Source organism: Montipora foliosa, chromosome 10 (assembly GCF_036669935.1).
Source record: "Montipora foliosa isolate CH-2021 chromosome 10, ASM3666993v2, whole genome shotgun sequence".
Lineage (NCBI taxonomy): Eukaryota > Metazoa > Cnidaria > Anthozoa > Scleractinia > Acroporidae > Montipora > Montipora foliosa.
In genome coordinates, this window is record NC_090878.1 from 23,228,297 (window position 1) to 23,242,461 (window position 14,165).

The 14,165-nt window shown below is 40.7% G+C and overlaps 1 protein-coding gene across 1 annotated transcript in view; it reads left to right on the forward strand.

Annotated features, from left to right (window-relative positions):
• Positions 1–13,883, forward strand: part of LOC137973866 (gamma-aminobutyric acid receptor subunit pi-like) — a 30,112-nt gene extending 16,229 nt beyond the window's left edge. Inside the window, exons 7-14 of the mRNA XM_068820759.1 lie at positions 1,428–1,464; positions 3,377–3,495; positions 4,685–4,752; positions 6,906–7,117; positions 9,671–9,753; positions 10,117–10,239; positions 11,300–11,661; positions 12,239–13,883. Coding sequence (XP_068676860.1) covers positions 1,428–1,464; positions 3,377–3,495; positions 4,685–4,752; positions 6,906–7,117; positions 9,671–9,753; positions 10,117–10,239; positions 11,300–11,661; positions 12,239–12,553 — 1,319 coding nt within the window. The 3' untranslated portion in view covers positions 12,554–13,883. The remainder of the gene's footprint in view (positions 1–1,427; positions 1,465–3,376; positions 3,496–4,684; positions 4,753–6,905; positions 7,118–9,670; positions 9,754–10,116; positions 10,240–11,299; positions 11,662–12,238) is intronic.
• The last annotated feature ends 282 nt before the right edge of the window (positions 13,884–14,165 follow it).

The window sequence follows — 14,165 nt, forward strand, 5'->3', positions numbered from 1 at the left end:
TGTTTTCGTTCAACTTTATCGTTTCCTTTGATTGTTGATTGGCTCTGAAAAGCCCCAAATGGAAGCGGTCACCTTAATGTACTCTTACTAACCGAGTTCGAGGGCCTTACTGTAAATTACGGCTTCGCTCTTGGGCCATAAATCTAAGGGGATAAAACAAGGGTCCGTAATTTTACAGTATGGACAGAGAAAACGAGGTTGGTAAGATATTTATTACATCTTTCTGGTAATCAGCCGTGCGGAAAAGGAAACTAGTTGAAGTCAAGCGGAAGGTTCAACCGCCATAAAGATCTGAAAACGGATAAAACAACTTGGCTATTAAAATAGTTGCTTGAAAGATTCAAACAGTTTTACATGTTCACGCAACAGAAAAGACATGAAGAACTTTCTAGAGATTTCGCTAATTTAGCCAATCACAGCGCGCGTAATATCTGAGAGATATAATAATTAACTATGATTCACCGAGCCTAGGCGAATAGTTGTTTTAGTGTATTTGCATAGGTGAATATTTGAAATATGCAGTTTCTTTAAAACAATTAATTTCTTCGTCTGTCACCTCGACAAAACTTCTTGCGACCATATTGAAAAAGCGCTTAGTTGATTATTGAGCAAGAATCACCTCAACGGCAGCCAATCAGCGCAGAGAATTTTCAATAATCACTTATGCAATTATGCTAAATGTATGTATTAAAGAGAATATGTTTATAATTTTGTGGTACAGGCTGGTTAACAAACAATGGCTAGTCTTCGCACGGATCGTTGTAAATATTTCAAAATCTTCCAAAATGTATAGTCGTTCCCAATACCCAGTGTGTATTTGTTACTGTTATTTATTATCATATTTGTTCTAGATTTTATTTAATAACTAATTTGATAGGATTCAACATGCAGCGAGTGTGAGCCATTAAAGTGTGGGTTGCATTCGAGATAAGTGGTATCCATATGCCTGCGGAAACATTAAGGATAGGATATCAGGTAATACCGCTTTGAAATAGTCTACAATAGTTGACAAAAAGACTTAGTACTTGAGACAAGTGAAAAACGCCTCTGGTTTTGGTGAATCCTAATATGCAGACTAGTAACCAGGTCTTTTCAGAGGCTTTATCACGTTTTGCCAGCTAAAGAATTCAGTATACATCATAAAAATAAACCATCAGCTTGTCAGCTGAATTTACGGCCATCGTGAATAATTTATTTTTGACTTTAACGTCTAGAGATATCCTTTTAATCTGGTACGTAATTTATAATTGGAGACGTCAAACAAATTACCAGAAACACGAGTTAAGTTTGGCTGTTTCCAACAAACATTGACTCATCACAGTTCGCCTTCGGACTGTACCCCGTCGTGTGTTCGCTGATCACCGGCAAAAAAATGATGTTTCCTGCTGCTTTATTATTTACTGTGTTACTCAAATCTCTTTTTCTAGGAACAATTTGTGAAGAATTCGAAGTGGGCAACAAAGGGTAGGTTTCTTTTTAAAAACATTCATTTCATTGGCCGAATTTATACTGGAGACGAAAACCTCGTTTAAGACAAATTATCCGTCTAAGACGGATATTTCCAGTCTGCAATTCGTCTACACATAAATCCGGTGTTTAGACGAACTGGGGACCAAAATTCGTCTTCGATTGATTCCGACGTCTGTCAGCACACGTGCTAACAGACGAATCAGTTGGAGACGAATATTGGTCCATTTTAGTTATATCCTTTCTTTCGGATAGAGGCTAATTATCTAACTACGATAAATGTTTGCCCTTGCTTTTTTCCGACTTAATAACATAGACGGCAAAATGACTGAATGCGGATTGGTCAAAGAAGAGGGCATTTTTTCTTAATTTTGTTTGTGAAGAGAGCAAAATTACTCGGTCACGATTGGTCGAGTGCCAAAAATACTCGCTCCAGATTGGCTGAACTCACCGCCTCCACGTTCAGTTGGTTTCTTCATTTTCAGCAAAACAACTTCGTCTTCTTCAAAGTTTGTCTTTCAATATATTCGCGTTGCATTCGCTAAAATGCCATAAAGGATCAAGAAGTAGACACTCCGAAAGGTGAATTTTTGAGTGATAAGAGGAAGAGCAAAAGATTTTTTTCATGAAAGGCTTCAAACTTGGATCGACTTGCATGGCGCCCTGCGTAGCGGGATTGTGACTTTGAAAAACTGTTACAATGATTATTCAACGCGTCAAGGGCTTTCACGTTTTTACCAAGGCATCTTGCAGCTCGCCAAAAAAGGTCACAGAACATTTTGCCATTGATCGGAGGAACGAGGATAGGGAACGAGGGACGGTTTTTTTTTTTCTTTTTTTTTTTTTTTAATTGCTGTTTTTTCTTTTAAAATGTTCGGTTACTAAAATTCATTTATTTTTAGATACTGCTGAAACACTAGGATTTTCCGTTTTCTAAAAAGTAATGTCTTCACCGCGCTCAATAAAGATATTTTATCTGTGTGAGGATTTAGGTGTCGTTATGGTAACTAACACGATTAGCCAATTCAAAGCGAGCTTTCCCTTCCGAGTAAGATACGTTGTTCTGTAATGTAATTTCTCAGTCTACGACGTTAACAATTTTAATGAGTGCGAGCGGATCTCGCACTCGTTCCCTGGACACGCTCAGAAGAGATACTAGCCTCAACAAATAACAAATAACGCGATTTTTCCATCTCGATCATGTCGTACAATATGGACGAAAATAGTGCCGTAAAAATAAAACGGTACGAGCGGTTTCGGAGTAAAAATAGAGAATAAAAAAATCACATTTAAGGTCGCGTAGGAAACCACTGCGAGCAACCGTTAGTCCAGCGCAGAAAACGAATAGATTAAATTTGAACCGGTAAAACGAGTCAGTAAACTTGTTTTGGTGCTGGCGCGTGCGTTCAGCTACGTAACTGCTGCGTTTGGGCGAGCCTGCTGCGTAATGATTTCCCGTACTTCGCACATGCTCGATGGAAAATCAAACGGTTGCTTGCAGCAGTGGTTTCTCTCTCGGGAAGCGTAGGAGAAACCAACTGCTCGCAGGGTAGCTGCATCTTGCAATGGAGATGTGCTATACATATATGTCCCTGGGAAAAGGTTGACCCCTGGCCAAGTATAGGAGATAGAGGTTTCCCTTGATGAGCTCCCGCACGGAATGTTGAATGCGGGGAATGGGACTAGAACCCAGGACCCACCCTGCATAATTTATTATGCCACCGGGCAGTTGGTTTAAAATTTGCGAGCTCTTATAATATTCCATAAAATGTGACTGAAAGGGAGATAGAAGATGTATCTGGTTTCCATATATTTGAATACTGGTCCTTGCTTACACAGGTATATTACATAGTTGCAACTAAGCCTGGAAGCAAAGTCTAATTTTTATCTTTTTGTGTAAACCTTTTAGAGCAAAGCATGACCATGACGAAGAACTTTTTGAAAGAAAAATCGAGGCTCCAAACAAAACACATATACTGGATGCATTGTTCAAAGGATACGACAAGCGTGTGAGACCACACTACCGTGGTAAGCGAAATCAATATATAAGTATCATCAGACATGGCAGATAGACCTCTTAAGACTTGCGGCTAAATACAGGAATTGCACCGACCAGCCGTCTGGGCAAAAACATTGGTTTGGTGTTGGGGCTCTCATTCTCGCGGGCTCAAATTTGTAATATCTGTACAAGTGAATCACTGGGACTAGGTTGGTGCAATTCCTGTATTTAGTTTCATAAAGGCGGCCAAACAAAATAATCTTATGTTAATAAGCCTTTCTAGCATTGCTACGACGAGCAAGTTTCAAAGGAATATTTGTTTCAAAATGAGGGCGGTAGGTCCAAGTAACATAAATACAAAACAATGTAGAGGACGTCGCCAATTATGAAAGACAAGTGGTCTATTAGTATGTACTACGGAGATCTGAGTGTAGAATTTGCATTTGCGAACCGTAAGCGAGTTATTGTAAATCCCACATCACCCAGTGAATACTGCATCTAACTTGTTCAATAATTGTGCGAAATTGTGAATTTACTTACTAAGTGGAATTCGCACTGGAGAAATAGCGCTAGGTGAGGGCTTTTGGATTCGATTTTAGACTTTAGGTTCTGGTTTTAATTTGACCCTGTTGCATGTTGGGGGTCGTTTGTGTTTAACGCCGCCGTTTTGTACGAATCTTGTTCGTGAAATAAGACAAAATAGAATTATATTACAACGGCGTACTACGTTCTGAGTTTTAGACCGATTTATAAATATTTTCTTTCGTTCCTGGATTACAGAATGGTCATACTAAGATTTGGTTGCAATATACTAACCAAACTCTAAAGACATAATAACGTTGCTGCAATGTACAATTACTAATGGACGAACAAAAGGAGCCAACGAAAGATCTTTTGTTGTCGTCCACCAATATGGCGGCGATGACGTCACTTAAAAAACCACCTTTAGAAGGATTTACAGAGAAAAACGATGTTTGTGTTGTGGCGTTGCCCTCATGATTTATGTATGAATGTACATAATTATTTTACTATTACTTATTTTATTTGGCAAAGGGACGTGCTAACAAGATATGCGAAAGAGAAGCTTTCCTGTTGGCAATAAGCTAATATAAGGACCAGCGCTTTCTGGTCTTCTTTGTTATTTCTCGACCCACTGTCTATTCCCGAAAATGTATGATACAGAAATCTTAATGAATACTGCTGTCTGTTCTTTCATAGGTAAACCAGTTCTGGTGTCATTGTACGTTGTAATTGACTCGTTTCACGACATCAAAGAAGAGCAAATGGTAAGAAAGTTGTTCATTTATTTTTAGCGGAGCTTGGGGCGCGCGGGGAGCACCATGGGTAAGAAAATATGGTAACCTACCGGTATATGTGCGAGGCCAGAACCAGGTTGCTGACCAGTGGTTTTCGTTAAAACAATGTTTTGCTGGGGGTGCTCAGTCTCGCGGGCTCAGAAAACCTGGTTGTGGTCATTGTTATTTAAGGTTTTTCGTTTTGGTCACCGTATGCACGTCCACCCTTCCAAGTATGCAAATGTGGCCAGTATCACTTGACCATATCGCGGGCTCAAGTCTAGAGCTATCGAGGTCAGGTTTTGTTTTAAAGTTGACCGCTGGCCAGCTACTAGGTTGCGATTGGATCGCAGGCTCAAGCCAGGTAAACTTATTGTAAGAACAAATAACACGGGAGCTCCGCTTTTCGGCTTGGCTAAATCTAAATATTATGTTTGTATGATGTGAAAAGAAAATATGGTAGAGAACCTTAAAGTGCGCGTGACTCCTAAAATCTTTTATGGCTTCAATTAATTTTCGCACTTTCCAGAGTACGTCTTCTAAAGAATTTTTGTATTTTGTCAAATCCTCAATATTCTGCGATTTTTTAAATTCCGGAAAATCCTGCCGAAAAGGACGCCATCATCAGTTTAAGTAAGATAACAATCGAGGAGAATAGGACTAGTCACGCTCACAGTGAATTCAACATCTTTCAACGACAATTTAATTGCGTTGCTGCTTGTTGCAGCAATCCGAAAGACGAAACAAAAGTATATCATTGCATGTGAGACCATTTTTCGGAGACGAGCGACCAGACCCGCAAAGAGGCAAAGGAAAATGGGATTTACATTTGGAAGTGAAAAGGAAAAGCGAAAATTACAGTTCTATTAAATTTCGCTAGAAAAAATTGATACAGCGCCGTCTAATCGATCCTTCGAATAATTTCTCCATTTCTTTATCAGCTTCCCTTGCTATTTCGTACTCGGCAGTCCATTCTACGTCGGCTATAGGTCAGTTCATCGTCAAATGTAGCAGCCTCTTCGTCTCGCTCATTGACGGAGATGTGTAGCTTTCTTGTTCAATCTCGTATATTCCGCTGGAGACGAACTTACAGTCATCTGAGTTCACGTTACTAAATTCTAATTCCTCTTCGCTGTCCTGAAGGAGGTTCACCTCTTAAAAAGTATTTATCTACTCATTATCGTTCGCCGTGACACAACGAAAAACCTTAATTAAATAACAATGACCACAACCAGGTTTTCTGAGCCAGCGATACCGAGCACCCCCAGCAAACCATTGTTTTAACGAAAACCGCTGGACAGCAACCTGGTTCTGGTCATTGCTGGCTAAGGCCTTCCTGGCACAACAGCTGCATATGCACTAGCAAAGCGTTTTCGACTTGACGTCACGGCTCTGGCTCGAACCAGACCTCTCTTGCTCGGACTTGAACGAAAATTTGAGCAATAAAAAATAAATCATGGGAAACTAGGGATTTTACCAAATCATCAAAAGGATGTACTCTGGAAAATGCGAAAATTTATTTGTGTCAGAAAAAAAAGGGGTTAGGGGCACTTTAAGTTAATCTAGACCTCAGACAATCGAGTGAGGTGTGCGATTGGGGAAAATTAATTCAAGAGACCTCTTTTCAGTTATATGCTTACTTACCTGGCCGTTAAACGAAAGTGAGGGTGGAGTTGACCCTTCTTGGTATGATATCGATCTCCCTGATTTTATTATGTTAATAATGTTGTTCTCGTGCAAATTAGTTGGAATGCACATAAGAAAAGCAGTGAGGTTTCTATAAAAGCAAGGTCAACTCTAGCCTCACGTTAATTCATAGGCCTGGTAACAAAGCACACGACTGTAAAATGGTCAATGTTGTAAAGCAATGAGGCAGAATGCAATGCGCCGTCAGGTGGTTTTCTGCAATCTCGCACATCTCGCGCCTTAGTGGGACAATCCTTCTCTTTTCATGATGGCGGTTTATTGGCTACTGAAAGCTCAGCCACCTGGCTTTTTGAAGGCCTTTTTCTTCTTGCACCTGATTCTTTGAAATACTATGCAACAAATAGAATGAGGTAATAATTTCAAGACAAGTGATCGTCTTGGCTTTTGTGTAACTCATAGACTTAGGTAACTCCATCATACTTTTTCATTTTTTGCAGGAATACAAAGTTGAGGTGAGATTGAAGGAAAAATGGAAGGATTCCAGACTTGCTTATGGCAACGCATCATGGTTTGTTCGTTTGAAGGGTGAGACACTTGCCAAAGTGTGGTATCCAGATACCCTTATAGAAAACTCAAGAAAACACGTCGTGGATGACAAAACAAGAACGGCGTTCCTCTTTGGAGACGGAACAATTTATCTCTCAGAGTGGTTTGTATTGCCAAACAGTATCTTAAGGCTAATGCTAAGCAGGAACCCATTACCTGCAGCCTCCATATGCAATATACCCTTGAGTCATCATTTTGAAATACCTTCGTCTTTCGGGTGTTCTGCACGTGATGTTATCAGTGGCCGGCCATAGGTGTCTTATGATTGGTTATTGTGAAACCACCCGCAAACCCCCTCCCCCTCCCCCTTCCCCTGGGAGGTGCTGCTAAAATAAAAAAAATACGCGACAGGGTTGACTCAGAGGATTAATATGTGAAGATGGAGGCTCTAGGTAATGAGCTCCTGGGCTGAGAGATATGTGCACCCTTAAGTCAGTTCTGAAACGAAAAGTGTACTTGTGTGTGTGGATGGGAGGAAGGGAGAGGAGGAAGGAACGGAGGAGACAACAGGGGCGTCCAAACCGTCAGCTTTCCATACCCGTTTTCCCGCCTCCCGTACCGTTGTGTCCCAAGGTTAAACTAACGATAATGGGGGACGGCCAAGGTCTCGCTGAAGGTTATCTCTTGGCTTTGACATTCGTGAACTTAGTTACTATGATGGTAAATCGTCGCAATTTTGTCTCAGTGAAGGTAATCAAACCTTTCTGCTTTAGACAGGTATCCCCTGTGGGACCACATTTTTCAGATATTTTGCATTGTATTGCATCAATTTGCTCTGCATTGCATAGCTTCGCATAGCAATGCAACTCTACGCTCTATCGTATCGCATTAAGTGCATTGCTTAGTTGCGTTATCTCTTGACAGTATTCAAAGCTTAATGAACTTCCCGGGTGATAATGTCTTCCCTCAAGCACCACGAATCTTCGAATTCCTTGGTCGCGTTAGAACAATAAATTGAGTTTACTCGGGAGACTGTTGTCTCTTCATCTGTCTAGTACTCTCCTATGAGGCCTTGGTGATGGCAACGCATCATTGGAAAGATATCGATAATTTCTCACTTGACTAATAGATAATTTATAAACAAGGGCACCCAAGGTAGGTGTTTTGCAAAATATCTGTTCCGCAGTGGACATTCATCTGTCTGGCAAGTTATTAATTTCATACTCTTTCGCTGAGAAACTGACTGGATGAGAACAAAAACTGGGGCAGACTGGAGAAGAACTCGTTCACGAGAAGCTTACTGCTGGTTCAACTTATCGCATATTGAGAAAAAAACCGTTTTGACCAGTTTGCAAAGCCTATGAGAGCCATTTCTAGGCTCCTTGTATTGTATATAGACTATCTAAAGGGATGTTTTTATCACCTACGCCGTTCGGATATCTTAGCTGAAAATCGAAGTGTCCGAAAATTTTTGGGAACGATATCTTCATTTCAGAAATTGCTAGCTGAACGTTACCTTCTAAGAACTTCCCAGCAAACCAGTTTCTCATCCGAAACTGCTAGGTGACCTTTTTAAGTTCCAAAAATTGCAAAAATATCCCTTCCGAACACGTAAGGGTCTACTTTTTCCTGGTTGCGAATCGTTTACGCGATGTTTTAGTAAAAAAAAAAAATCTGTAGCTGTTTGGCAACGTAGAACCGAAATTCTTAGAACAGTTTGACTTTCCCGAACACATATTTTACGGAAGATTATCGTTGAGCGCCCCTGAGTTTGGCAAGCGCTTTAGATTGACGAGGTTCTTTCCTTTCTGGGAAACAATTACACAATGTCGGCTGGCTGGGTTTTTCCCTCACTATCTACCTGGGAGCTGGAATTTTGCTCATAATCAACCTGATCCGAATGTGTTTTATTCGCGTTTTCTGGTAAGTTTTTTGCCTATTATTATGCATTTTGGAAATGATTTTCGTCGAGTGCCCCTGTTATTAACGTGTGCCTTGCATGTCAGTATACTTTCTTATGGCTCTTTGTTGTGGGCATTGTGTCCTCCCTCGGGAAATAACCAGAGATATCAGGCCCCAGTTGTTTAAACGATGGATAGCGCTATCCACCGGATAAATCACTATCCAGCGGATAAACACTAGCAAAACCGATTGAGGTATCCATTGGATAGTGATTTATCCGGCGGATAGCGCTATCCATCGCTTGAACGACTGGGGCCAGGACTGTATTCCTTTAAAGGGAAACTCCACTAAAACAGCAAAATAACTTTAAGCCACGGAACATAATGTTTGCAATTTAAAATTTTCAAACTTTTTCCAATGAAAGCGTTCGTATCCGAAAAAATTGAATTTCAAAAACGCTTTTGTGGCTTTCAAATTTCACGGGGACCGCCATCTTGAGTAATTGTGACATGTCGTGGTTGCCCTATTGTTCTGACACAAAAAGCGATTGTTCTGGAACAATAGGGCAACCACGACACGTCAAAATTATTCAAGATGGCGGCGCCCGGGAATTTTGAAAGCAAAAATAAGCGTTTTGAAATTTTTTTTTTTTTTTTTAGATACAATCGCTTTCATTGGAAAAAGTTCGAAAAATTTTAATTGTAAACATTATGTTCTGTGGTTTAAAGTTATTTTGTTATTTTAGTGGAGGTTCCCATTAATAAATTCAGCTTTCACACGAAGTTTTTTTTTATTTTTAATTAATCAATTTCAGGATTCAAGCCACCTTGACAAGTCACATGGATTTTTGTCTATATCCCATGGATGTCCAGACTTTGAAACTGCAAATAGCTGGATGTATGTAAAGACGGAAATACGTCTCATTTATGCCTAATGCAACCACTCTGGTATTATCCAAGTAAAAGCGATTCTTGCTTAGTGGTGATTCGTCAAAATTAAACTGCCCCAATTAGGGAGTTTAAGAAAGCGCGTTTTTGAGAAGCGGACGGCAACCGAAAATGGTCTGTTTTTCCCTTTTAACTTGTCTTCAGATAACCACATTTACATTGCCAAGTATTTTTTTCTCCATTACAAGTAATTAGTATAAAAATGTGGGAGACACCTGTTCACTGTCCTGGCACGCGAAATGTTCTCTTGCGGTTGCCGTCCGCGTCTCAAAAACGCGCGTGCTTAAGCTCCTTAATTTGTACTTCCTTGCAGACAGCTATGATGACACTCAAGTGAAGTATGAATGGTTACACGTTCACCTAAAGGAAAGAGATATGACGGAATTTTATGTGTACAACGAGAGCTTTGAACTGAGACCAACACCATTCATCACAGGTAAAGAGAATATACGTAATAGCCATTTTTCCCAGCTGTCCTGACGTCCTCGGAGTGCTACTCGTGTGGACACGCATGACAGGCTAGGGTCATTTAGTAGCAACTGTTTTGTTGTTGTTTTTCACACTCTTATATATTTTGTCTTGTCGTTTATCATTTTCTTCATGTCCGGGTCTTTATATATTTATGCACCTGCATCGGAGCTACGTTGTCTGTTTTGCGCGGTCTCTAGTATGTACACATCATCCATTTCGTTACTTCGTGACATCTGATGTTAAAGTGGACTCTCTAATTTGTAATAGGAAGTTCACAAGACGAATGTGGTTTTCAGCATTGTCTGTATTCTTATAGACAACCATATTCGTCATCACAGTTGTCAAAATGTTGTGGACTCACTTTTTACCACATTATTCAAAGTCAAACTAATTAAGAGAATGCTTTTTTCAGAACGTGACCAGGATCGTGACAAAGAGAAAGAGCAAGTGTTGTCTATAACTTTCTCGCCATCTGATTGGTTTATTTCTTAAAATAAAGCGTTTCTGATTGGCTATTACAAATGTGTGACACGTTGACGCGAGCATGACGTGAGTAGCGTTGTCTAGACTCTTATCTACAACGGCAAATTAGCCAATCAGATTGCGAAATAATAACAAGCAATTGTGGTAAAGAGAAATATTTCACAAGTCAGTTATCATTATGATAGACACCCTTTGTCGGCGTAGTTCTCATTCTTGTCTTCCATTCCAACCCGCATCTTCATCTCCGTAATATGCTCATCATCAACATTCAAAGTTAGTGTCGTCATCGTCATCGTCATCGTCATCATTATCACTCCACATTCTCATTGTGATCGTCATAATCCTCACTATCCTCATCTTCACCCGATGTCATCCGACTGTTATCATCCTGATCCTCGACCCTCTACCCTCGACCTCGAACTGGGCATCCTTTTCACTCTCATCATAATCATTCATCTAAGCTGATCCCCATCGTGATCTTCTTCAATATTGTCTTCATTCCGTTTTGTACTTGGTCATAATCGTCATTTTTATTCACTCAGGAAAACACACAGCTGTTGTGATTGAATACAAAATAAGGCGACGTCTTCAGCACTTCATCATGGGGTTTTATTTGCCGTGTATAACCTGCACGTGCGCTTCGTGGCTCCAGTTCTGGATGGACGAGAAAGACATTGCCGGCCGTGCCGGGGTCGGTACGGCGACAGTGCTTGCAGAGATTTTTCTGCTGGAGTTCAGCAATCAAGGAATGCCAAAAGTCGGTTATCTAAAAGCAGCTGAAGTGTTTATGGTTGTGTCATTTGTATTTATCTTTTCGGCGCTGGTGGAATCCGCGTTTGTGTACAAGGCCAGCTCTGTTATTCTCAAGCCCAAAATAGGAGACAGTCAGGATAAAAACAATAAGGTAAAATAAAAGGAAAGGAAAGGAAAGGAACTTTATAGCGCTGAAGCACTAATTGGGGACACTGTAAACTGAAATCAACAAATTAATACAAATCAAATCAAATTTGTGGTTGTCGAGCAGAGGGGAAAACCGGAGTACCCGGTGAAAAACCTCTTGGAGCAGAATAGAGAATCAAAAAATCTCATCTCGCATATGACACCGAGTCTGGCAATCGAACCCAGGCTACATCAGTGGTTGGAAGTAAGTGCTGTCACCGATACGCCAGCCCTGCCACACTTGGAAGTAAAACTAGCCGATGTACATTGTGATAGCACTATTTTCTATGACTCAGTGTGTTTAAAACACTTTGTAGGCGACTTGAAGAGAACACTCATTTGGCGTAAATGACAGTGCTGAGGTTCAAAAACCAGCAGTTTTTGAAAATCAGAAAAGAATTACGGTCGCCCCAACTAAACACTGAATATTTCCCCTGCTCTTTTTGAGTAAAATGTGTAGGTTTTTAACCGTTTCCCTCTAGGTTTTGAATTTCCCATATTATACATGACTCCTAATAATGCCTCGTGTTTTCGCTTTCCAGGGCAACACTCGCTCTGCGCTAGAAAATGAATCCAGCAACAAAGTAATCACTCCGGCTGTAAGCCCTCCCAGATTGCTATGCTTAGAAACAGACCACTACATTTCCAGTTGTGAAGAAGCAGACAATCAACCTGTAAAGTCCATACTTCCAAATAAACATGAGGGGCCAAAGCATTGCTTCCTTGAAGAGAAGACCCCGCAACGTGCTAAGAGCTTGGGTTTGATGATTGACGAGGGCGCGCGAGTTTTGTTCCCTCTGACATATGCCACATTCACTGTCGTATACTTTGCACTAGTTCTTTGTTTCCCAGAGTGAGAAATTTCTTCATCAGCTGTTGCAGTCCTAGCGTCGGTTGTTAAAAAGGTTGATAACCGGCGCTGGCGAATGATCTTATTCATCAGTTTTGTTACCCAAGGACCAAATCGGCTAACTCGATGTTGTACCCAATTCAGTTTTCGCGGGGTTTAGGTTCTTTGGGTATTGTATTTGCATTATAGAGCGAGTTTCAGTCGAGTGTCGTAAAATCAAAACCAAAGTAATTACCTTGGCCAATCAAAAAGGACGGAGGCAATCCAGTAAACCAATCAAAACTCGAAGTAATTACACGTAGCAGACACAAAGCGCGGGAAAATGTGCACGCGAGAGCCACAATTGGTTTTGGTTTTACTCCTAATTGGTTGGAAAAGTGGCGCGAGAACTTTGAACCAATCGCTGACTAAAGCAGTGTAAAACCAAAGGAATCCACTAATTATTTTCGACACTCAATTGAAAACTGCTCTAATGTAGCATTCACATTTATAATGATATGGAAATACCTGGAATAAAACGTTGATTCCTAAAGGGTTTGAATTGGGTACAACATTGAGTTAGTCGATTTGGTCTATCATCCCCCGTAATTTATTCGGTAGATAGCGCTTTTTGCCACTCAGACAACTAATCAAGGCCCATGAAAAGGTACACTGCACTTAAGAAATAGAAAAAATGAACCGTGTTTCTATCGAGTTATAGAAACACGAGTGAAAGTTTGGGGAGAACGAGAAATGCTGTGGCAACACGAGCCGCAGGTGAATGTTTCCACAGCTTTTTCGAGTTCTCCCAAACTTTCACGAGTGTTTCTATAACTCGATAGAAGCACGGAGTACATGTTTCCTATTTCTTTTAGAAAACAACGCGACGAGAAAAAGGAAAACAACTCGTTAACTCCAGTTATCAAAATGTAAATTCTCTTTGCCCACGCCATCACCACGTCAACAGCTCGCGCTAGTTCTGTGTCTCCATCGAGTTAAAGAAACACGATTTTTAACCAATCAGCGCGCGTATTTTCTTAGGACAGACTACGAGTAATTCCGAGTACAAGTGTTCCGTTTTGAGCATGCGCACTTCAAAAAGTGTCGGCCTCGAAACCTTATGCGTATGCCCAGTACGGAAACCTCGTCCTCAGATATGAAGGTCCCTATTGTTCATGGTTTGAAGCCTCGTTCACACAGGCCAAACAAACGCAAATGCAAATGCAAATCAAATGCAATTGCACGAGTGAACAGAGGCAACGCAAATGCGAGTGCGCCAGCCAATGGTAACAGTTCCTGTTCCATGCCACTATGGTTAAAGTGCCCATAACCCTAAAATATTCTTTTCGCTACAATGAATCTTTGCACCTGTTCGAAACGCATCGCGGCTATTTTTTCCTTTTCCTAACGAATCCTACCATTTTAGAGGCTTCGAAAGTTGCGAAAATCCAAGCATCTTTTGTTCACGACCGAGTTAGAAGGAGAGTGAGTCTATTCCTGTTTTTACGTCACAAACTGATTTACATTGCATTAACTCTTTGTAAAAATGCTTGCAAAGTAGATCGTGACGTAAAAACAGGAATAGACCCACTCCCCTTCTGACTCGGTCGTGAACAAAAGATGGTTGGATTTTCGCAACT